The 23594-nt window shown below is 41.6% G+C and overlaps 1 protein-coding gene across 4 annotated transcripts in view; it reads right to left on the bottom strand.

Annotated features, from left to right (window-relative positions):
- abr (ABR activator of RhoGEF and GTPase) overlaps positions 1-23594 on the bottom strand; it is a 137337-nt gene that overhangs the window by 36163 nt on the left and 77580 nt on the right. For all 4 annotated transcript variants that reach the window (XM_053485939.1, XM_053485938.1, XM_053485940.1 and 1 more), the window contains 10 exons: positions 18664-18716; positions 15985-16125; positions 15452-15573; positions 12976-13144; positions 11741-11863; positions 10903-10978; positions 10596-10700; positions 5395-5469; positions 1192-1289; positions 938-1069 (listed from right to left, as the gene is read on the bottom strand). In XM_053485939.1, the coding sequence (XP_053341914.1) occupies positions 938-1069; positions 1192-1289; positions 5395-5469; positions 10596-10700; positions 10903-10978; positions 11741-11863; positions 12976-13144; positions 15452-15573; positions 15985-16125; positions 18664-18716 (1094 nt within the window). The remainder of the gene's footprint in view (positions 1-937; positions 1070-1191; positions 1290-5394; positions 5470-10595; positions 10701-10902; positions 10979-11740; positions 11864-12975; positions 13145-15451; positions 15574-15984; positions 16126-18663; positions 18717-23594) is intronic.

The raw sequence follows: 23594 nt of genomic DNA on the forward strand, positions 1-23594 counted from the left end.
GTCTCGTCACCAGTAACGATTCCCTCAAAGAAATTTTCACCTTCCTTTTTTTCGGCAAAACCTGGTACACGCTGGACCAGAAAAAATTTATCACAGAACACTGCTCTTCTTTCGTGCCAGTCACAAGTGGGGCATCCATTTTTGATTGCACTGCGGTTACAAATAAACTGATGTAACACGTTCACACCTGCACAGCAGTGACTGGGGAGACCGTAACTACAGAAGTTTTAATATAACCAGAGTGCGGATCATTTTTGACTCAAAAACCTAGACATGGTTTATAATATGAATGAATGCAAAAGCATATGCTTAATATTTTTATGACTGGTGGATGAGATACTGGTACTGTTACTGCTAAACTTTAAACACCATGTTCCAGACCTCAGACTCGTACGTAGGGTAAAAATAGTTTCTGGTTATGCTAATTTCCCAGAGCGAGACACCTGCGCAACACATTTCTCCCCTTAAGATGTTTATGGAGCACGTGACTGTGGTTGGACGAGAGCATACAGAAGCAGAGAGAAAACCATGACTGTGTTTCCCAGAGACAGCGGGAAGCACAAACAAGGCAATCGGCGCCGCGATTAACTTCGCCCCGCTTTCCGGCACTTTAAACACTGCCCTAGATTCGAGAGGAGGCGAGAAGGAACGCAGTTGGAATAATAATTTAGAGTCAGGGTAAATACAATGCATAATAAAAACACAGTTAGAACCGGTGCAGCGAGGATCATTCATCCATGTGCATGATGCACTACTTGGCCTGGATAACAAAAAATGGCTTTTATATATTTTAAATCTTATAATAAGAACATACAATTCTTGAGATCCAAAAGTGAGGGTGTGATGTACTGTATAATAACTGCGTCTCAGAAATAAATGATCAGATTAGCCGCGCGTGTGTGTATGAATACATGGAACTATAGAGTGCTCCTCCTACCTGCACTTGCCCCTTGCCCATGATCTTGTCTACGATCTCGTTGTCGTCCTTGTTGAGCTTGGTCTTGTCGTAGCATTTCTCGTAGCACAGGATGCGCAGGCACTGCGAGCCCTCCAGCTCGATTTCAAATTCCTGTCGGACAGACGTTAAAAGACACGGATGAAAACTTACAAGAAATTTGGATGGGCTTGGCGGGGGTGAAGTTGAGAAAAAAAGAAAAAAAAAGAGAGAAAAAAAGAAAGCAGAAAGCTTACCTCATTCCAGTGGGGTTCTGTGGTGTCACGGAAGACACGCGTCTTAGCTTTGCTAACAAAGTAGCCGAAGGAATCCACTTCGAGTGTGCAGTAGAGATCTGAGAAGGATAAACAAAAGTCGTGAGGCCGAGTACGAAGACAAGGACAGGTCAATACCACGACAACAAACGACAAACAATAAATAAATAACAAGCAAGCTACTGTAACGTGTAATAGATAATCGAAGCACGCAACTTGCTGACAACCAGATAAAAAATTGGATTTAAGCGTTAAAGTAAACGCTATTATGCGTGTTGATTACAGGAGAAGAAATCTCGGAGACATGAGATCGACTCCATCGGAGCTGACGCTGCAGTTCAAAGTCGATTTCCCTGCGTCTCTATCCCAATAACGGCACACGCCGGGTTTAGATGTATTTACTATCGGTGTCATTTAATGACCTCATGATGGATTGTTTTGCAGTGCGGCCTTTGACATGGAAGCCATGTGGCGTGTTTTCTGAACACCAAGGGCAGCCCCTCCTGGGAACGATGCGTTAGCTAGCACGTCAGTCGATCCACTAACCCGTACTTAACTCTGATATGTATGTAAATTATGAAATATTAATAAGAAATCTTATCTTTGGAATCTTTGGAGTCGGACGTAAATTTGAATTTAAGGTTAACATGATTTCCCTAAGCCCCCATGACAGCTAATGAAACATCAAGAGTTACTAATTCATCATTTCTGGCACAACCTTCTGATGATTACAACCTCCTATTAAGTCCTATTCTAGTTTCTTCAAAGATGTCAACGAGCCAGGCAAAAACCACGTCATGAAGCATCTACATCCATAGACTTAGTAAGCAGTCATGCTGAATACATAGACCTGTGTAGAGCTTTAAAATGACAGAGTTTTGTCATATACAGTAAGACTGAATGGTAAGACTAAAGCTGGCTTTATGCTAGTTTGCTGGTTCCATGACTGAGACTCGTCATGATCAAGTCCATGATTTTGCTTTCGTTTGTTATGATGTTATAAGGTGAAATTCCCGTTCACCATCAATATTTTTGACGCTGGCCTACAGGCTTTGTACCAAGAGACCTTGACATTTAAGAAGAATTCCATTTATCTTAAGTACTGCCCCTGCCCCGGTCCCAGCAGCAAAGAAACATCCATTAAGCACCAGCATGCTTCGCTCTAATACCAGTGATAAATTTTTGTGGTCTGCAGGGGGACCTGGCGCCGAATCAACTCACAAAAGAGAAGGGTTTGGATCTGTAAGCAAACCTAAGGAAGGTAAGAGATTCTTAAAGAGAATCGTTACTGGTGACGAGAGACGGATTCATCACTACGATCCTGAGAGTAAACAGCAGAGTATGGAACGGCAACATCCTCAATCACTGACCGAGAAGAAGTTTAAAAGTCAACCATCAAGCTGTAAAATTCATCAATGCAGTTTTCTGGAATTCTCAAGGGCCAGAAGTATTGGAACGTTATCAGGAAAAAATTCAACAATCAACAGTGCTCGTTACAGTGAACTGACTTAGAAGACTTTCAGGAGAAACTATGAAAAGCTGACAGTCTGGTGTGTTTCTTTCATTAGGGGCTTCAGACCCGCCATGTGAAAGCCAATGACCCGCCATGCAGAAGCCAGCCAATGCCCCAAACCCAGCCACTGGATGCAGGGCATCACTAGTGCCGGTTCCAAGTTGGGATTAAAGATGGTGGGGTTACGTCAGGGAGTGTACTCAGCGTAAAAAACCTGCACCGATTTAAGCATGTAGTTCAGATGGTCCCCTACGGCAACCCCTTAAAACCTGCAGCTGAAGGTACGACTTCACCTTTGCACATGATTTTGAATATCAAACACAGATACAGTCTCTTGTAGGATTGACTGTATATTGAATTAGACCTTTTTTCACTTCTTCTCATGTTTATTGTATAAACAAAATTCAGCAGATCTTTTTTACCTTTATAAATGAAGGTTGGTTAAGACGCCCCAAAAACTTAGAACAGCATGAATGAACAATGAAGCACAGCAGGAGTCCGAGCCTCAAAAAAAATCTGTGCATGTGTTGAAAGTGACAGCTAGAGTTACATTTATGCTTGTAAAAAAATTATAAAAAAATCCCAAGCTTGACTTGCTGGTGTTGTACACACAAGCTCGTTTTACAAAACACAAGCGATTGTTTCTAAGAGGGAAAAGAGAGCAGAAAATAAGCAGAACCAGGTTCGGGGTTTTGTTATGTTTGCTCACAGATGTGCAACTGCTGGAGGGTAAAATGCTTGTGGTCACTTTGTGATGGCTGCTGCATAAAGCCTGGGTTCGAGCTCGCGACTGAGGATCGACGTACATGCAGGAAATAACGGCTTTCTTAATGAGCTAACCTGAAACCAAGAGGTGGACATTCACTTACTGCTTAAATAAAATTTTTTCTTTATATCCTTTACATTTTCTCATAAAGATAGTAAAAACATAGAAAAAGAAAATGTGCACTCTCTCTCTCTCCCTTATTGTTTTTGCAGCATGGTGACTGAGAGACGGATGAAACGTGCACTAACAGGCAGCATGTTCTCATACGCTGAGGCAAATCAATGATGAATGTAAACCACACGCCAAGCTGGGGGGGAGAAACAAAGAAAAGCAACAGATGCGAGATGCGCGCACACACACACACACACACACACACACAATGCCTCTTTTGAGAGCTGTCAGTGTAGTTGTTAGTGCAAGCAGGACGTTCTGAGAGAACCGAGAGGACCTTTTTATCTGCGCGGCCCTGCGCTAGGCTCTTCTGTACCACTTAAAAACAGATGCCCGATTGTTATCACACAATCTAATCTACAGCGGGAGGCTGCCATATGCTACTGCTAACGCTATAAAAGCTATGCTAATTCACATCAACACACCATATGCAACACCGTTCTGGATATTAAAAGGAAATGAATTAGTCGTGTGTTGCGTCGGGGGCGACTGACTGATGGGTAAATGGACCTCGGCTACGGAAATAAATACGCGTTAAATATCAAAAGATCTATTTAAGTATTCAAGATGCAATAATCTACTTGTAAATATTTAGTTTTTGTTTTTAACTGATTTTAATATTCAGCTTTGTGTTACATCTCTCCACCCATCTGTCCATCTACCTTCTATCGGTCATTTTGCCCTTACCTGTCCATCTGTCCCATCTACCCTCTATCTCAGTCCATCTACCTGTCATTTAGCCCCTAGCTGTCTAGGTCTCTCTCTGTCCATCTGCCCCTACCTGACCATCTGTCCAGTTATACATTTGCCCCTTTACCCATCAGTCGATGCATTTATATGTTTGACACCTATCTTCCCATTGGTCCATCTCCCTACACACCAATACCTGCCTATCTGTCTACCTACCTGTCTTTTCATCCATCTACACGTTTTCCCCTAATTCTTTCTACATACCTGCCTCTACCTGTCCATCTGTCCATCTACTTACCCGCCCCATTATTCTGTCCCTCTATCAACCTGCTCCTACCTGTTTATCTATCTACTTAGGCACTTCTATCAGTCTGTCCATCTATCTGTCTCTTTATCAACCAGTCCACTACCTGTCTATCTATCCATCTACTTATGTACCCCTACCAGTCTGTCCATCTACACACACCCACCCTTAACTGTCTATCTGTCCATACACACACCCGCCCCTACCTGTCTATCTGTCCGTCCACACACCACCCAGGGTAAATTCCTATCTATCAGTCCAACTATCCACTCGCCCCTACCTGTCTGTCTGTCCATCTACCTACCCACACCTACCTATCCACCTGTCCAATTACCATCTTTATGTCTTTATGTCTTACCATTCACAAAACTAAAATATCTAAAGATATATTTAGAAACCTGTCCACATATCTGTTCATCTGTATTTACAGTTTATTTACTGTTTGTCTCTCAGTCCAGTCAGGCAGCTGAAACCTGAGCTGAACTATATCAGTGTTGCAAAGGCCCCTCTCTCTCTAACGCCTCTCTCTCTCTCTCTCTCTGGCAGTCCGTGATCTTCTGCTAATGACATTAATGTGCATTAACCAGGTTTGTGCTCCTAAGGAACAAGAAATACAATCCTCCCAAACAGATGCTGTATATTAGTTGTACTTATCCTGTGGGTAATGAAATAATGCAGTTAACTGTACGAATGTAAACACACACACACACACACACACACACACACACACACAGTACTTACTGGCTGACTCTTTGAAACCTGTGGCAGAATGGACGATGACGTGCAGGAAGCCGTACAGGCCAGAAGATTCTTCATCTGAAACACACACGATATTGAAAGCGTGTTAGAGAGACGATACAGGACACTTTCTCTATTCAGCTTCATTCATCTTCCGAGCACATCTTGTTCCTCCATTCGTACTCCACTTCCACATGGCGTCCATCCAGACGTAGGACCGTCGCGTCAGTGTCGAACAGGAGAAGTGAGTGAGAAACTCCAGCCTTTCAGGGATTAAATATGCCCGCTGGCAGCCACATGACAACGAGTGAGTGTGTTGTGTTGTGTTGTGGGAAAAGAATCCCTGGTGGAGTTTGGTGATGCGGCCCAACAAGTCGAGGAGTTACTGTTACCACCCGAGGGTTGATTGGTTTCCAATAACGGCACATCTGGAAGCATTTGCTTCTCTCTCACGCAGAAATAACACCATGATCCCAATTTCGATTTTATTTGTTTGAATAAAACGAAACACCATGGAGAATTCAGCAGCGTTGAGTGACTTGCAACCATTTAAAAGGTAGCAGTTTTGCATAAGAGTGAAACAAGGGACATAACTGTGACTAAACCTTCTAGGACCAGGACTACCCACCTGTGTCCTTAAAAAAAAGACTGCAAGATGGTTGTGGGTGTGAACTGTTCAACAGATAAGTTGGTCTAGCTGCTTCTTCTTTCCAAGCTTTAATAATCGCTAATGTCTCTCTACATATATAATGAGGGATCGTTATAGTTTAACCATGATTATAACTTTCTTTTGCATTGCTTAGCATCGAACAATAAATTGAACTTATCCTGCATTTAATTAAAGCATCTTAATATATGGAATTTCCAAAATCAGATTAGAAGAAAACGGCCCTTCAATTCAGACTCCTTCAACATAACTCCTTATGTTCTACAGACGGGAATCACCGGGGACTGTGCGATACAGTATTATCACGATACCTCGATGCCCATTCCACTTGTATTGCGTTTTTTTAAATGATCATGATTCACGATATGCTGTATAATTAAATTTGATATTTTATGTTTACATTGGCATTTGGCAGACGCGCTAATCCAGAGCGACTTACATTTTTATCTCATTATACATCTGAGCTGTTGAGGGTCAAAGGCCTTGCTCAAGGGCCCAACAGTGAGAATCTGGGACCTCCCAAACTGTAGTCCAACGTCTTAACCACTGAGCTACCCCTGTGTGAGTGGAGAGCATGGAGTCAGCTAAGAACATCTGAACTTTCCATTTATTGATTCAAACGTGGAACTGGTGGAAATCGTTTTGCTTTATTCGTCTTATTCGAATAATTGTTGAAGGAAATCCCTTGCATTTGCTCCTACTTGAAAAATGTTTTATTCAAATATTGCTTGTTGTGTTGTAGCTACTGAATTTTTATTTTTTTTAATGACTACATTCGAATGAATTCCTGGTAATATTTTAATACTTTCCACAAATGTTATAACTATTTAAAGTCTGCGTGCAGTGTGTGGCAGCGTTCAAGTTTGAGCTGGGTTAGGTCCTCACACCGGTCTATCAAAGTGTCATGTGAGGAAGTAAACAGAAAAAGATCTTTGTATATGTTTAGATGTGTGTGAGATGGAAGGAAAGAAAAAGACAGAGAGATAGAGTGTAAGCCTATCTTGCAAATTAAATGCTGGCCTGTATGTGTGTGTGTGTATGCGCAGGTGTGTATACTTGAAGATCTCCAACAGTGTCCCTGATGCAAATACAGCCGTGAGGAGAGGAAAACAGAACCCACACAGCTAATCCTCCTTAATGCAACACACACACACACTCCTCCATGTCCTAAAAAACTTTTGAAATATTTCTGTGAGCGCTGCAGCGGGGATCGCATGCTCCGTCGATCACCTCTCTTCTTCTTCCAGTCTGAAAAGTCTCAGTTGACATTAAAGACTCAAACTATGACCCTTGGCTGAAATTTCCTTCTTGCATTCCAACACCAGCTGCTTTTTATTTTACCTTGTCCCTACTCACTCTTTAGCAAAAAGAAAGAACAAAAAGAAAGAACAGTTGGCAGTTTACAATGGCTTATCATCTTATATAGATATTACCAATGGGCCGTTAGCGATGCCGTAGACGTCAGCCATTTACAATACGATATTATAGCTGTCGTAAACGACGGGCAGTTAAAAAGGAGGTGGCTGTCATAGACGACAGCTGGTTACATCGTAGCTACTTTCAAAAATAATTCGCTTTTTTTTTCCTATTACCCACCTTCTATATTCTGAAACCTTAATTAACATACTTCAGCTCACCACCAGAGGGCATCACAAGAACAGAGTTTTAATAAGCAGTGTAAACAAACTATTTTGCAACTCTGTTCAAAGCCTGTGGCTCCTTAACAGTCCAATAAAATGTTATACAGCCCAATTAACAGCAGACGCTGGTTCATACGGGCACATCATATTCATATACATATATATAGTACAACGCCAGGAACCATAAACGCGTCTGCACATTCAGCACCAGCTCTCCAGGAACACGGCTGGTTCAGCCAATCAGTCTGACTCAGACTAAACTGGAAAGTCTTTGTGTTTTTTTTATTTTATTTGTTTTAAGCAGAGCACGACAGCATGTTTGAGTGACTAAGATAAGCAGAACTTATTCACACTGCAACTCAGCATTTTGATCAACTAATTTAAAGTGTCTGTACGACAATAAGTTATGTCTAAACACAGAGGTTATGCAAAATTTACTTTTGATCATTATTGGATGTTCACATGATTCTTAAGTATTTGTCTACTTTGCAAAAAAAAAAAACACGCCCCCTAGTTTTCTATTCCTGTCCATAAATGTACTAGAACACACCATTCGAATTTCCTGCCAGACATGACATCATTACAGATAAGAAGTATAGACTGTACAAGAACCAGACTACCCTTATGCGACGTCACTCACGGGGTTTCTAAAGACCGATTTTTAAGCTCAACTACACGCACCGACGCTGTCACTATTAGTTACCGCAAGCTTGTTTGGTTTAGCTTATAGCTAAAATGCTACGGTGGCAAACGGTAATTTATATGCTAACACTACCACGTATTTGATTAAACTCCATCATCCATAACTTGCACGCTGTCCCGTGCCAACGCCTACATTTCTTGCGGTAAGTTAAACTACGTAGGAATGTTTCACTAAGCTGGTTAGCTAAAGTGATGCGTCGCAGACAGCTAGCCGTTTGACAAGATCATTGCAGCTGTCACTCAAATCAGCCACACCCCTAATTATTAGGGATGCACCGAAATGAAAATTCTGGGCCGAAAACGAAACCGAAATTTTTGGATGCACTTGGCCGAAAACCGATACCGAAACCGAAAATGGCTTCATTAAAAAACATGTTTAAAATATTTTCTTTTTGTTTGTATTAAAAAAAACTACAAATTAATTAAAATTATTGCAACTTTGCTGTCCTCATCTGAAACTTTGAAGTGCTTCCGAACCGCCGACATACTCCGTGTTTGATGCGTAATGACAGCGCGAACGAGACGGGAGGATGGGAGAGGCGTGGCGACAATTTCGGCTTTTATTTTCGGCGCTTTCTTACGTTTCGGCCGAAACCGATAATGCTATTTCGGCCGAAAATTTTCGGCGGCCGAAATTTCGGTGCATCCCTACTAATTGTGCATAATTGTATGGGTTAAAAAACACTGTCACTGGTGTATTGCATAAAAAAATAAATAAAATTTAAAAATCACCTCCGTATAGTTGTCATGAACCAAACCTGTTTCACGACATGTTTCTGTTGGGGGGATGGGCTGTCTATAGGGATTGACTTACTTTTGGACCTAATGTTCATTTGAGCAACTGCACATTTTGGTACTTCTACGTTGGAAAAAATGGTGAGAGACTGTGATTTGCATTGTACCTCCTTTGGTTTGACTTCTGTCCACCATTTTCAAGCAAGTCCCATTTCTTGCGTTCTGAGTGGTTAGATAAATGCATTTCCACCACGAGGCATAAGCCCATTCGCATTAAACCCTACGGACACGCAAACTGTTTAAATCAGGAGTAAAATGTTGGAATGCATGATCTGCCTGGTGTTTCACCTTGAACATTAAACAGACACGTTTCGGAGACCTCTGAGACCTTCGCTGACATGTTTATGTGACACGTCTACACAAAGCGCTACTATTAGCATGCTACAGGACCCAGAGTGACGATTTAAACCAGCCAAGCTTATTAAATACAGTACTCAACAAAAGTACAGCTTCCACAACCATATTAATAATCGTTGTTGAATTCTCCAACACCACCGGTCTGAATGTGCTCCCTTTCATGGGTTCGGGTCTCCGTAGTAACAACATGAGCGATGTCTAGCTAACATCCGACATGAAGGCATTTATGCAGTGTACTGTACGTGTTGATAAGGAGAGGAGCTGTTTATTTAACACCTTTCGGAAGGAGTCACCGGTGTCGGAGACTAAACACATGCCTTTATGGAAAAGTAATAAACAGTAACTCGACTTCAAGTTCAGCAGATCACACCCCTCCATCAGCCTTGATGTTGATTATTTTCCTGTGACATTACACTCGCAGGTGGGTATAATTCTTATTCTCAGTCATTTTCTCTGAGCTTCCATCGAATCACGGCAACGAGTGTATTTTTCATGATGTTATCCTCTTAGTTTAGATTTATAAAAAAAAATTAAACCTAAAGTTTGAACTTCGGAGAAACTGTTTCATTCACAGAAATAATCTTTTCTTCCACAGTGCATTGCCGTGATCGGCTCAGCAGATCTGAAATCTCTCTGCCGGTCTGACAGATGGCTTTAATGCCAGCCGGATCCAAATGGGCAGGAAAATAAACAAGAGAAGCGAGCTCCTCGCTCACGAGCTCAGCGGAGAGTCGAGGGATAAGAGAGAGGAGAACGAGGCAGAGGTTATCAGTGGATTGGAACCAGGTGCTAACCTGAATTCTGGTATTTCTCTACTCCTGGGAAGGAAGGTACGAGTGTGTGTGTGTGTGTGTAACCTTTTTTAGGTTCTTTTATCTGGAGCAGAGCACAGCTTTGGGCTCTGAAGTGGAACAAACCCTGATAGAATTGTAAAAAAAAATAAAAAAGTAAGCTATGAGTCACCAGAATTACGAGCCTCGGTTTGCATCGCTGTGTATGCAGAAGTGTGTGTGTGTGTGTGTGTGTGTGTGTGTGTGTGTTACCATCTTTATTAGTTGTGACAGGAATGTTATGGACGGTGCGCAGCTTGAAGCAGGAGCTGGTGAGGACCTGAAGCTCCAGTGAACTCAACACACAAGACTGGAGATCTGCAATCACAAAGAAGGCTAGAATTACTCACACACTCCACAGTAATGTGTGTATCCGTGTGTGTGTGTGTGTGTGTGTGTGTGTGTGTGTGTGTCTGCACCCTCTCTCTACTATTATCTATTGTGCAACTGTTTAAGCAGCTCCTAAGTGAAGTTTCTGAGTGTGTGTGTGTGTGTGTGTGTGTGTGTGTGTCTTTCGGACCTTTCTTCTGGAGCTTCTGAATGCTCTCTCTCCATTCTGACCGCTCATAGTCTGAGGAAAGCAGGAACAAGTAACTCTGAGAGAGAGAGAGAGAGAGAAAGAGAGAGAGAGAAAGAGAGAGAGAGAGAGAGAGAGAGAGAGAGAGAGAGAGAGAGGAGGAAAAATGCATTAGTAAAGAAAAAAGACAATGCCGCCCTCTGGTGGGTGGACAGGTAGTTTGCAGTTCCACACAATCACGCACTGATGTAATACAGTTGTGTTTTTCCATTATTTTTTTAATTAATGTGTAATATGGTTAACTGAAGACAGGTGTACGTGTGTTAACTGCAGGATGCTGAATGTGTGTTACACTGTGTACCAAAGGGCGCCGGATCCGTGTTGCAGTGTACCGAAGGTTGCCGGATTACATACTACTGAAAGTTGTCAGATGTAGTTGTAATGAAGGGCGCCGGAAGTGTGTTACACAGTGTACCAAAGGGTATTGGATGTGTGTTACAGTGTACCAAAGGGTATTGGATGTGTGTTACAGTGTACCAAAGGGTATTGGATGTGTGTTACAGTGTACCAAAGGGTATTGGATGTGTGTTACAGTGTACCAAAGGGTATTGGATGTGTGTTACAGTGTACCAAAGGGTATTGGATGTGTGTTACAGTGTACCAAAGGGTATTGGATGTGTGTTACAGTGTACCAAAGGGTATTGAATGTGTGTTACAGTGTACCAAAGGGTATTGGATGTGTGTTACAGTGTACCAAAGGGTGCCGGATGTGTGGTAATTGCAGGGTGCCGGATGTGTGACACTGTACTGCAGTGTGTAATTGAGCAGTTCTATGTGCTACCTTGCCGTTTTTGTTGTGAATGCGGAACGGGATTGTGGGAGAGTGTAGCAGCAGACACGACTCTTGCTCATTCATCTTCTTCCTCATACGGTCCACGTTGCGGCTCTGGCCTTTCTGGGACTTCTGTTACACGCACAAACACACACATCAGGAATGCCGTTATTACGTCTGCCATGTTATCCATTGTGCATTTAACACGAACACAAACACACACAATCAAATCTATAATCATTTCCCTCCCAGAAACCTACTCAAGTGATCTCTTAATTCATTTCCCGCTATTCGCTCGCCCACCCCTCTATAAAGACATCCTGTGAGTGTCAGAGACACAACAAAGGACTAAGGCGTTGTGTAATTGTGCAGTGTGTATGTCCTGGACTGACATAATTACCTTCACACTGTGTCTGTTTACATGCATCTTACTGGAAAACAACAACACAGACTTCAAGGAAACCCCTAATTCTCTTAAAATCTGTGTGTGTGTTACTTGGGAACTGGATGAGGGGGTTTATTTCCAGTAGCACCACTTCATCAGTAGGAACTAATCCTCTAAACAATAACAACAGTAACCTTGATCTGACTACAGGAGGGAGCAGTGTGTATATTTAAAATACACCTCGCTATTTAAGGGTCATTGTTGACGAAAATAAACATGGCATAGTGGAGTTTCTGAAAGTGTGGGTCAAACTTTCCTCTATGTCCGAGAGTGTGTGTGGTCACTGAGCAGGGCCACCCTGTAGTAACCCTAGGCATTCACAGGCCAAGAACCATTTATGGTCAGTGCCTCTTTTAGCCCCAATGAACTGTGCCCACTACTCTGTAGTCTGTCTGTCTGTCTGTCTGTCTGCCTGCCTGCCTGTCTGCCTGCCTGCCTGTCTGTCTGCCTGCCTGTCTGCCTGTCTGTCTGCCTGTCTGCCTGTCTGTCTGCCTGTCTGTCTGTCTGTCTGTCTGTCTGCCTGCCTGCCTGTCTGTCTGTCTGCCTGCCTGTCTGCCTGCCTGCCTGTCTGCCTGCCTGTCTGCCTGTCTGCCTGCCAGTCTGTCTGCCTGCCTGTCTGTCTGTCTGTCTGTCTGTCTGTCTGCCTGCCTGCCTGCCTGTCTGTCTGCCTGTCTGCCTGTCTGTCTGCCTGCCTGTCTGCCAGTCTGTCTGCCAGTCTGTCTGCCAGTCTGTCTGCCAGTCTGTCTGCCTGCCTGTCTGAGACTTACATAAATTTGATTTCCAGAAACACAAAAATAACCTTTTCTTTCTGAATCTCATTCTTGATGACTGAGATCTTGATCTTCATCTCCTCGATCTCGTGCTCAGGAAGCGTCTGGACGTGTGTACAGGAGTCCGAGTCATCCAGGGTCTGGAAGGTGAGATCAGCCAGCGGGATGTACCATTTACACTCATACTGCTGATGTCTCCTAAAAGAAAAGACAGGGTGGAGAAGAGTTGTGCTTTCTCTTACAATTTCACATTAAACACTTAATGGGTCTACAAGAAAACGGAAACTATTACACAATACACAAGACATGATAGAACAATTATACTGTACGATTACAATACAACAGTAGTGAATTTATAAAGATTTTGTGCGATTAAAAGGTAAAATGGATAATACAGTACGAGAGTGCTGAAACACTAAATTAAACTAGATAACATGATAATCAAAGTTTTAATATTTATATTTAACTGTAGATGGAAGGTTTTTCAAGTTACATGAAAAAAAAAAGATTTTCTATTCTTACCTGCTGCTCATTTGGAGACCAACTCCCATGTGACTTAAAAAAAACCTTCCTCTACAGTTCTCTGTTCAGTTCTACAGTTCAGTTCTCGGAAAGCGCAGCCTCTCAGCAACACTACCACTGTTATACCCAACACTGATTGAAGTCATTGCATCAGAAACTATTTTTTACATTTTTTATGTCTGCCAGTTTTCAACAAAAAGCAGCAGTATTGTCAAAGAATGAACAGATAAATGTTTGACATTATTGGCCCCCACACAGTTTATTCCATTGTCCAGCCTCATAGGTGTGTTGTTTATATTGCTAATCAATGTAAGTTTAAAGTTATATGCTGTTTTCTGGTTACATTTTTCTGATTGTACCTGTACATAGAAAAAGGTTTATACAGTAAACAGCATGTGTGATCAAGAAGACTCATTTGAGTACTGATTCTGAACAAGCAAAATATGTGTAAAACATCTATGGGGGCTGAGCCCCCCTTAACTGAAAATCCTAGAAACGCCCCTGGGTTAATGCCAGTGTTTTGTGTAAATGCAAGAGGGAAAATGGTTAATGCGAGTGTTTTGTGTAAATGCAAGAGTGAAAATGGTTAATGCGAGTGTTTTGTGTAAATGCGAGAGGGAAAATGGTTAATGCGAGTGTTTTGTGTAAATGCGAGAGGGAAAATGGTTAATGCGAGTGTTTTGTGTAAATGTGAGAGGAAAAATGGTTAATGTGTTTTGTGTAAATGCAAGAGGAAAATGGTTAATGCGAGTGTTTTGTGTAAATGCAAAAGGAAAAATGGTTGATGCAAGTGTTTTGTGTAAATGCAAGAGGGAAAATGGTTGATGCTAATGTTTCGTGTAAATGCAAGGGGGAAAATAGTTAAAGTGAAAGTGTTTCGGGGGAATGCAAAAGTTAAAATAGTTGATCTAAACATTCTTTGTGTGGATGTGGAAGGAAAATTAATAATGTGAGCAATTTCTTTACTTCAACACAAGAAGTAAATGGTTCAAAAGGTCAATTGTCCATGTGAGTGGTTTGTGTAATTGCAAGAGTTAGTTGCACTAGTCCTGATTAGCAGTCATTGCAACAGCCATGTGTGTCCACAACCCCCCTTCCCACACACACACACACACACACACACACACACACACACAAACACACACACAGAGTAAATGTACTGCATGTAATATAAATGTGTCCCTAACAATCTGCAATACAGCTTTATTATGGGATTGTGCCTGTGAGCCCGGGCCTGCACTGGTGTCTAACCAGCATATTAAACACTTTTTACACATCATCAGCTTTCATCCATCCTAATTACCATAAATATATGACACGAATATCAATATTCTGTCAGCGGGAATGACTAAATCTTCGCACTGTGTCTGTAGAGTGCCTAACAGCTGCTTGAAGGAAAATAGGAAATAAGACTGAAAGCTGAAAGATAGATAAATCAAATCTTGAATTTCCACTGATCGGAGATCTGCCAGTGTTTTGAATTCATTAGAGATGATGTAAAAAAATAAGGAAAATGCAAATATCAGCGAGACAGTAGATGCTTATCGAAAAATGAATGAATCGTTTATCCATGTGGGAACTTTATCGCAGGATTGCCACGGTAACGGAAGCGATCAATCATCAGCGGTGTCTCCCTGACGACAGTAAATAGACGGCATCTGAGTGACTAAACAGAGAAGCAGTTTCCAGAAATAAAACCGCCCATCTGCAAAGATGCAAAAGATGACAGGAACGATTCTCGGAGGAAATTAACGCTGCTGGAGGACGCAATTACATCATGTTTATCAACAAATACGTGGGGTTTTTTTTCCTCTGGCGTGTTAAACTGTATTAAAACTTAAAAAAAAAAAAAACGCCCAGATGGTTGTTTCGTGCTGTGTGCATACGTGTGCAAAATGAATATTTATTACTGTGTGTATTGCATTGTTGTATGTGTGTGTGTGTGTGTGTGTGTGTGTGTGTGTGTGTGTGTGTGTGTCCTACCCCACTGCAGTCTTCTTCATCTTGGCACACAGCAGCAAGTCAGTGAAGAGAAAGACATGGCGGAGTTTGCGCGTGCCTTCAGACACCTCCACCAGGAACCCGTCCTTCACCAGCTGACGAACCTGACACACACATACAGCAGGACAAACATTTAGAAGGACAGATACACACGCGAGTTTTGTAAAAGACAAAATGAGGTCATGGTGTTAAAACAGGCTTTCGGTTCCCTGCTGAGAGCCAAATGTCAACACGGTGCCACGGACTTCCTGCGAGCTGCCGCCGGCATGCAAACTGAATGAATAAGTGTGGAAAACGAGGGAGGCGAGATCTGGGAAGACGTCATCGATGTGCAGGGTTTAGACGAAGACTCAAAAAGTAAGAAGACGACAGAGAGGGAGAGCGGTACAGTATATTGTGCATGACTAACGAAGTGTGACTAACCATATGAACCACACTGCACTATTAGTAGGTCTCAAGCACGCAGTAAAAAAAAAAAAAAAAAAAAAAACAGCCTTGTTTCCATTCAAACTCACCTCTCCCTTCGGGGTCGTCACGGCGGTGCGGCGCGGGTCGATATCCTCGTTGATGCTAGACAGGAAGTTCTGGGAGATTCGGAGCGCGTCTTGCAGCAGGGCGAAATCCGGGTGCTCCTTAGGAGTGTGTTTCAGCAGATCCTGATTTAACACAAACAAGTGCGAGTTAACCCTGCTGAAGGTGTGCAAGGGTGTACGGATGACTTAGTCTTGAGTCAGTCAGGTTTTAAAGCGGAGGGAGTTATTTATGGCATTAAAATGTCAGTGTTTATGAAAGAGAGCAGACCGCGTGTTACGTTTTATTATAATCTTACATGTAAAATATATTAACCATTTGATTAATAAACAGATGAGTGCGTCTGGTTATTTATTTAACCTAATAAAAGCTTCTGGACTGAGCTTACTCCAAAACCTATTATGGGATGATTCATGATGACTTGCCTTCCTTGATGGAGTTGCGCTTATAGGAATAGGTTTATGTCAGCAACCAACTTTACTACATTTACTGAACTTAATTTTTTTTTTTTTTTTTTTTTTTTTTTTACTGTTAACTCATTTTTCGAAAGTCAAAAAAGCAACTGAATTAGAATTAGTGAAGCGTCTGAACTACAGTATGACATCATGCTAAACTTTTCACCCTGTTTGGTCTCTCGTCTATATAAGTGCCATATCTCCGGAAAAATTAAATATATAGATGTGGAATCACTCTGAGATTTATATCTTTAACCAGTTGCAAAACCATGGATGACGTAGCAGGATGTCCACTATATACGGCTAAATATTTATAAAGTGCACCGATATGAACTTTTCAAACCAGCTTTTATAAAAAGCTCCACTCTTCTGCCAAGGCTTTCCACTAGGTTTTGAAGTGTTTCTGGGCGGATTTGTGTTTATCCAGCTATAACAGCACTCATTAGGTGCTCATAAAGCGGGTGAGGTTCAACACACTCAGTTTAATCAGTTTAATCTTACTCTGAGAACGTGTCTAGAACACTGCAACGCCACCAGACGTTATTTACGTGAATAGAGTATTCACCTCCTCATGATGTTCGTCCACATGTTGATACGTTCTCATATTTGTGTCTTCTCTGTGGAATGTAAGGCTTTGGACAGATCCTCCCATCTTCATTGTGGATCATTCATGGTTATCTTTTTGTCTCAGTGTTTTGTTGCATCTCTGATTAATGTCCTTCCTGCCCAGAGTTCTTATGTCCCATTTGTAGTGATGCCACGTTCTTTCCATTTTGTTAGAATGGATTTAATGTTGCTCTCTGGGGTGTTCAAAGTTTTTCTTCTACCCACCCAACCCTCACCTATACTTCACCACAATATGTTAATAGAGATCCCTAATTTTTATATTGCTTGCATATAATAGTAGTGTGAAAGATTGAGGGATCCTGCACCTTTCAGACCAGGTGTATTTATCCTGACATCATATGACCGATCACGTGAAACTGATTGGACCTTAACCAACTAAATATGGGACTCCTGATGTTAGGCTGCACAATATGAACCTCTTCAGTTAACAGCCAATGCAATATTGACTATATATGTAAATTACATACAAATTACTACTGTAATTATTATTAAGTAACAAATAAATAATGCGCGTTGTTATTCTGTATTATTTCGCGCTCCAGCGATAGGCAGTGACTGATGAGTAATTTTACTTATCCACTTCCGGCAAAGTGATGCACCGTTGTTCACTTGTTCCCTTTACTGCTCGCGGTTCCCTTTACACTGCGTAGTTTCACTCCTTACAGTTTGGAATCTTACATAAGACGACTAAATTCTCACAAGGAACTTCTGGCCAATAGGAACACAGCGAATGACTTTTCCTTACTTCCTGCTTATACAAATCCTCTACATCAAAGGCAATCAATATAAAGACTGAGTGAACCAGTGTAAGCTCTCAGGTACAGTACGGTACAGTACTGTCATCCCAGCCAGGCTTGTTTAGTGTTCGGTAATCATTATCAAATAAGGCGAGGAAAGCACAGCTTGTGAATTTCTTGTGCCAACAACTCCGGTTTAGATCAAAGTGGCTGCAAGGGTTTACCTGGTTACGTCATGAAAAGGATGACATTTTTATTTGATTCGGCTCTTTTGTCTGAAACCCTGGATTACTTGCACACTCTCTGATTTCTTATAATTTGTCTTAATTGTCATTTGTGTCACAACATTGTGTCGTGTAAATCAAATCGTACACCAAGGGGAGTGAGTACTTTTGCAAAGGCACTGTATATTCAAGTATGTGCGAATATTTGGGCTGTGTCCCAAACCACATACTTAAGCACTAAATAATATGTTGCGCTTTATGTGATTTAGGACACAACCCTGAATTCCCTTGTCGCTGACAGCTGCGATCATCATCCTCCATCGTCTACAATCCTAACACACGTGAGTCTAACAATCCCAGCGTGCCCAGTTCAGTCAGGTTCACGCCGGCTATTTTTCACCGGTGTATCTTGGCGCAGTCTTATCTCTGGTAAAAGACGATGAGGGTGTGGTTAAATGTACCTCTGTGTGTGTGTGTGTGTGTGTGTGTGTGTTGGGCTTATGTAAAGGTGACTTGAACAATGGAGCAGCCACCACAGGTTACACACATACGCTGCAGCACATGTCTGTGTAGACGCTTTGAGGAAAGCAAAAGAGGAATTTGAAGGACTTTATACTTACATGGAGAACAAGTGTGCTGCGCGTCACGCGGTCGATGGGTTTATACAGGAGCGCTGCACAAAAAAACAGAGCAAAGCATACTTGAGGTGACAAAGTGGACAATTAAACAAAAGCAAACACGGCAAATCTATTCTATCAAAAGCCTATTACACGGCTCAGTGATTAGAGAGGGCGTGAAGATGGAAGCGGCTTACGCCTACAGCTCCATCCACACTGTTTTGACGAACCGTCTCAGGTTCAGTCCATGCAGCACATACTGTATTCTTTTCCCTTTTTTTTACTGCCCCTTTCCAAACTTTTGGAATACTGTGTGGTCAAATCAGAAGACCCCTTTCGTTTGTCATTACGCCTCTCCCTCTTGTATGCACCACCTCGACAACATGCATGCAGACTTTGCTACTGTATTTCAACACGTCATTTATTTTAACCCAGAAACCCCATTGACACTTTAGACTGCTTAACCACTTCTTCTTTCGAAACGCTTGAAACATCATATTATATTGGGGGAAAAAAAATTATAGCGAAGAAATGCTAATATGCAGGGGTTCAAACACTCGTTGGAAAACAGTGCCCCCAGTGGCCATTTCCTGCCAACATCCACAGAATAATAAAGATGTAAATACTTGTCAAGATAAAGAACTGAAAGTTCTCATAAAATCTGACTGGTAAATTGTCCATGTCCAAGACAACAGATGTCCCCGGTTCTTAATGTTTGTAACGAACATGGCTTTCAACTTTAGATCATATATACATCATCAACTGTCAAATTCACACCTATTCAAAATGGAACAATTCCAACACGTCCAGCTACACGTCCGTCTTCTTAAGTGACGCCGTACTCATTTTAGACGAATACCATCCAACTTGCTTTGCCAAATTTTCATCTTCTTTCCTGACCTTTTACAGAACATAATGTTGTAGCTTGGACGCATCTTGAGGGGGTAGAGCATCGCCCATACGTGAGAGTGTGATGAAGAAACACCTCATAATTTTCGCTTATCAAGACGGATGAATGTCAGTAATATCAGTTATAATAGCTGGGTTATACTGTACCTGGAGTAGTATCGATCGAAAAGCTGGAAAAAATTAATCCAACTACTCTTAATAAAAAAATAAAATCAACAGATTTATCGATTCAAAGGAATGATTAGTTGCAGTCCTACATACAGTACATCTCTATTAAATCAGAGAAATAAAACTCAACGCCCCCCCCTGCATGTCACTTTAATTCCCAGAAGCCCCCTCTGGCGCAACCAGCTAATGTAACAGAGCGTAATCACAGCATAAACAAGCTTTGTGAAAACACATGAAAGCAAATCTCATATGTGCTCAGAGCCTCGGGTGAGAAATAAGAAGCGTAAACATCTAATACCAGCTACGACTGAAATCGTGTAGTAGTACGCTACTGACACCGATGCAAATGATGCGTCTCGCCATGTCATGTCCCATACCGCGCGTCTGATCCGCGCCCTGAGTCCCGCGAGCGGGTTCTGCCATTCTGTTTCATGCTGCTCTACTTTCAGGCACTTCATCAATAATGAGTGCGTGTTGCCAGGCGTGCTGGACATCATCCCCTGCTGCATCGGGTTAAAGAATTAAAGGAGATGCTGAGGGACCTTTCCAGGAACAAGATCAACAGCGTGATTATTACCAGACAGCTGTGCGTAACCAGATGTCAATTTACTTAAGTATACCCTGAGATGAAATGAGCGTTAGTAGTGAACAGGAAGTCAGTTGGGATTCAAGCTTCCTGTGTGAAGACGCCCTATGATGAAGTACTTCTTATACAATTACTAGAAAGAAAAAGAAAAAAAGACATTTATACTGTATATTAATTTAAACACTTGTATATTATCTAATCTCATCACTGCAGTATCGATGAAACGATACTGTCCTTTTTTTTGTCCTTAGGTGCAGGACATGTATAATTCACATCTACTGTATATGTATCTGTCTAAGAAAAATTTATTACAGTAAACCTGGAGTTAATCAATTATCAATGGGAGTGAAGTCAATTGATTGAACAGCCAGTGTATATACTGTAGATGTGTGCAAGTGTTTTCTTTCTCCATACGGATATCTTCAGTATGTTTTTTTAATGAGGCAATGTTATACTGTAGCTGACATATTTTACTGAAATGTAGATTTTTAAAAAGGTTTTTAATAAGGATGCTTAAAATACGCTTACAAAACCAGCCTTAAATTAAAATGCATACAGAACTGCGTAAGAGAAACAAAAACCTCTTGCCCTGATACAACACAAATGCGCTAAATGCTCACGTAACTCACAAGCCCACGTTTTACATGAAGATCAGCTGCAAGTGAATTGTTTAAACATTGTTCAAAATCAAATATAGCCAGGAATTTGCAGAAATTTATGCAAAGTTTGGTTTTATTTGCTTCACACACGTCATAATGAATGAGCACTCCTGCAAACACAGCCCTTTCTCCACTCTCCACTAACAGCTCTTCAATCATCTGGAGTAAGCTTAGCAGGTAAAGAACTAATCACCGGCTCACTTCGGAGGAGTTCTGCACTTCCTCCTTTCTTTCAGCGGACGGCTCAGCTGGATGCACCGCTCTCAACAGAGGCAAGTGTGCGTCCTCTAGGAAGCTTTTCCCGCTTTGCGGTTTCAGTCTGGCACCGCTGCCTTTTCAAACCAGGCGTCCATATGGGTGCTGCGTCATCCTCAGCAGTGCCAGAAGGAGGGGGGAAAAAAAGCCACCGGTGCAGTTTTAAAGTTTTTAAATCCCTAATTGCTGTGCATTGTTATTGCTGTATGATAAGATTTATTAAATTGAATGTTATAATTTTTATTTTGACTGGTTCTTCAGCAGACATCAAGTTAAATGTCTAAAGCAAATGTCTTCGACTTTCGATCAGTACATCGACATGTAATCGCGTTTCTATTGAATTTGCTCAGGATGCTCTGCGATTCCTTTTGCAGAGGCTGGCAAACAAGGTCTTTGTTTTGATTCTGTGCACTGCGTAATTATGGGGTGGTGTGAAGCAGGAGATATGATTATTTTTAGATAAACACCACATTCTACATTTTAAGTGGTTAATTTCTCTTATACCACAGGGTTTAAACTTGTTTAGGTTTTAGAATGTCTGGGAATAAAAAGCTTAAGTCCCAGAAAAACGAATTACCGCCTTCTGACCAATCAGAATCCGCTTCGTTCAGCTTCACGGAGCAAGACAATTTAATTAGCTATGAATGGACAACGTTGTTTAGCTAAACTGATGCATCACCGAAGCTTAATATTTAACAGTATCGAAACAATACTAAACATAACCTTCATTAATCTGTATTATAAAGCAAAAAAAATCCGATCCCAATATCTGCTACCACATACATACACACAAGCGGTCTGTAATGTGACAAGACGCCTGGAGGGAATACATATACCGTTGCGCCAGAGTGAAAGAACTTCCACAGAACGTGACTCGCTTCTAAAGCAGATGAATGTCTGATCAATTTATTTTTCCTCCATCTCTCTCTCTATCACTCTGTCTCTCAGGCAGATGCCATAGGGTGTTTAGACGGCATGTTTATTAGCAACGACTTACCCGCGGGTTATCTCAGAGTTAGGGGAAGTTCGAAAGGAAGTAAGTTACCAAAATAAATAAATAAATAACGTACGTAGCAAAACAAAGAACATGTAAAAGACGCTGGAAAACACCTCGACAGCAAGCCGCATTTCAATCCGTGCACCAATACTGAACGAGTGTTCCGAATAAAGGGTTACCGTAAGTGCAGTTACAGCACAGCCGGAGCACCAGAAGGACCTCCATGACAAGAGTCGCTCTCTATCTTTCTCTTCAGTTATCAGTTATTCATCCCGTCTTCTGCTGCTGATTCTCCGTCTGGCTTGCCTGCCTCTCTTCCTCTAACTCGCTTGTTCTCCCTGAGAATCCTTCTCTTCCCTTCTTCTCCCTCTCCCATTTACACGCTTTCTTACTCCCTCACTCCCTCTCGCTCTAACGTTCCGTCTCTTATACCTTCTGCTGTATGTGCAAAGAGAGCAAGAGAAGCAGATACAGAGAGAGAGAGAGTGAGAGAGAGAGGATGATTCAGTGTGTCCAGACACTTAGAGTGAATGAGCACGCACATACATATCAGTGTGGGGTTTTGTGTGGTACTGTAGCTGATTAATGCTAGGTTACTGCAGGACGATGTGAGGTAATTATTGTGGCAAGACAGAATTTCTCTCTCTCCTACACACACACCCATAGACACACACACATTGCCCCGTATCAAGTTTATTCTCAAGTCTCAATAAACGACATTATCTTGAACTCATCTTTTCTTCATTTCCTCCTTTAGTTGCTATGCAGCTTAACATCACAGCAATACCAGCTAAGCAGTTGGAAAACCTAAAACTCACATAAACAACCAAATTTCTTTCTTTTTGTTCCACACTGTTATATACATCCCCCCATCCCCCATACACACACACACACACACAAAACAAACAACAGCTCAAATTCAGTCTTCAGAAAAACTGCACAATAAAACCTTTAGCATTGTTAGCCAAGCTAAACAGATACTTAACTCAGCACTGTGCTAAAGTCACTAGCTAAACAGTTATAACTATAAAACAATGAAAAATAATTATTAACCACTTTTAAACTAGCCAGGTAACAAAAAACGCTAAAATATTAGTCTACTTAAAACATCACCTCACAGACTAGCTACTGATGGGAAAAAAATGCTAATTCTAGCTAGCTTGGTTTCAGTGACTTAGCCTAAAACTAGCTACTAAACTAGCTACTTTTTTTTCATTTGTGAGCCAGGGTTCATTAATAAAGTAGATATTACCATAGTTAATTTAAAATATTACTAAAGAAAAAAAAAAAACAACACGCTAACTATCCCTAGGCTGCTTGTTTTGTGTGACTTTTGTCTTGTATACAAGGTCACTAGCAA

This window comes from Clarias gariepinus, chromosome 24, assembly GCF_024256425.1.
Source record: "Clarias gariepinus isolate MV-2021 ecotype Netherlands chromosome 24, CGAR_prim_01v2, whole genome shotgun sequence".
NCBI classification, from domain to species: Eukaryota; Metazoa; Chordata; class Actinopteri; order Siluriformes; family Clariidae; genus Clarias; species Clarias gariepinus.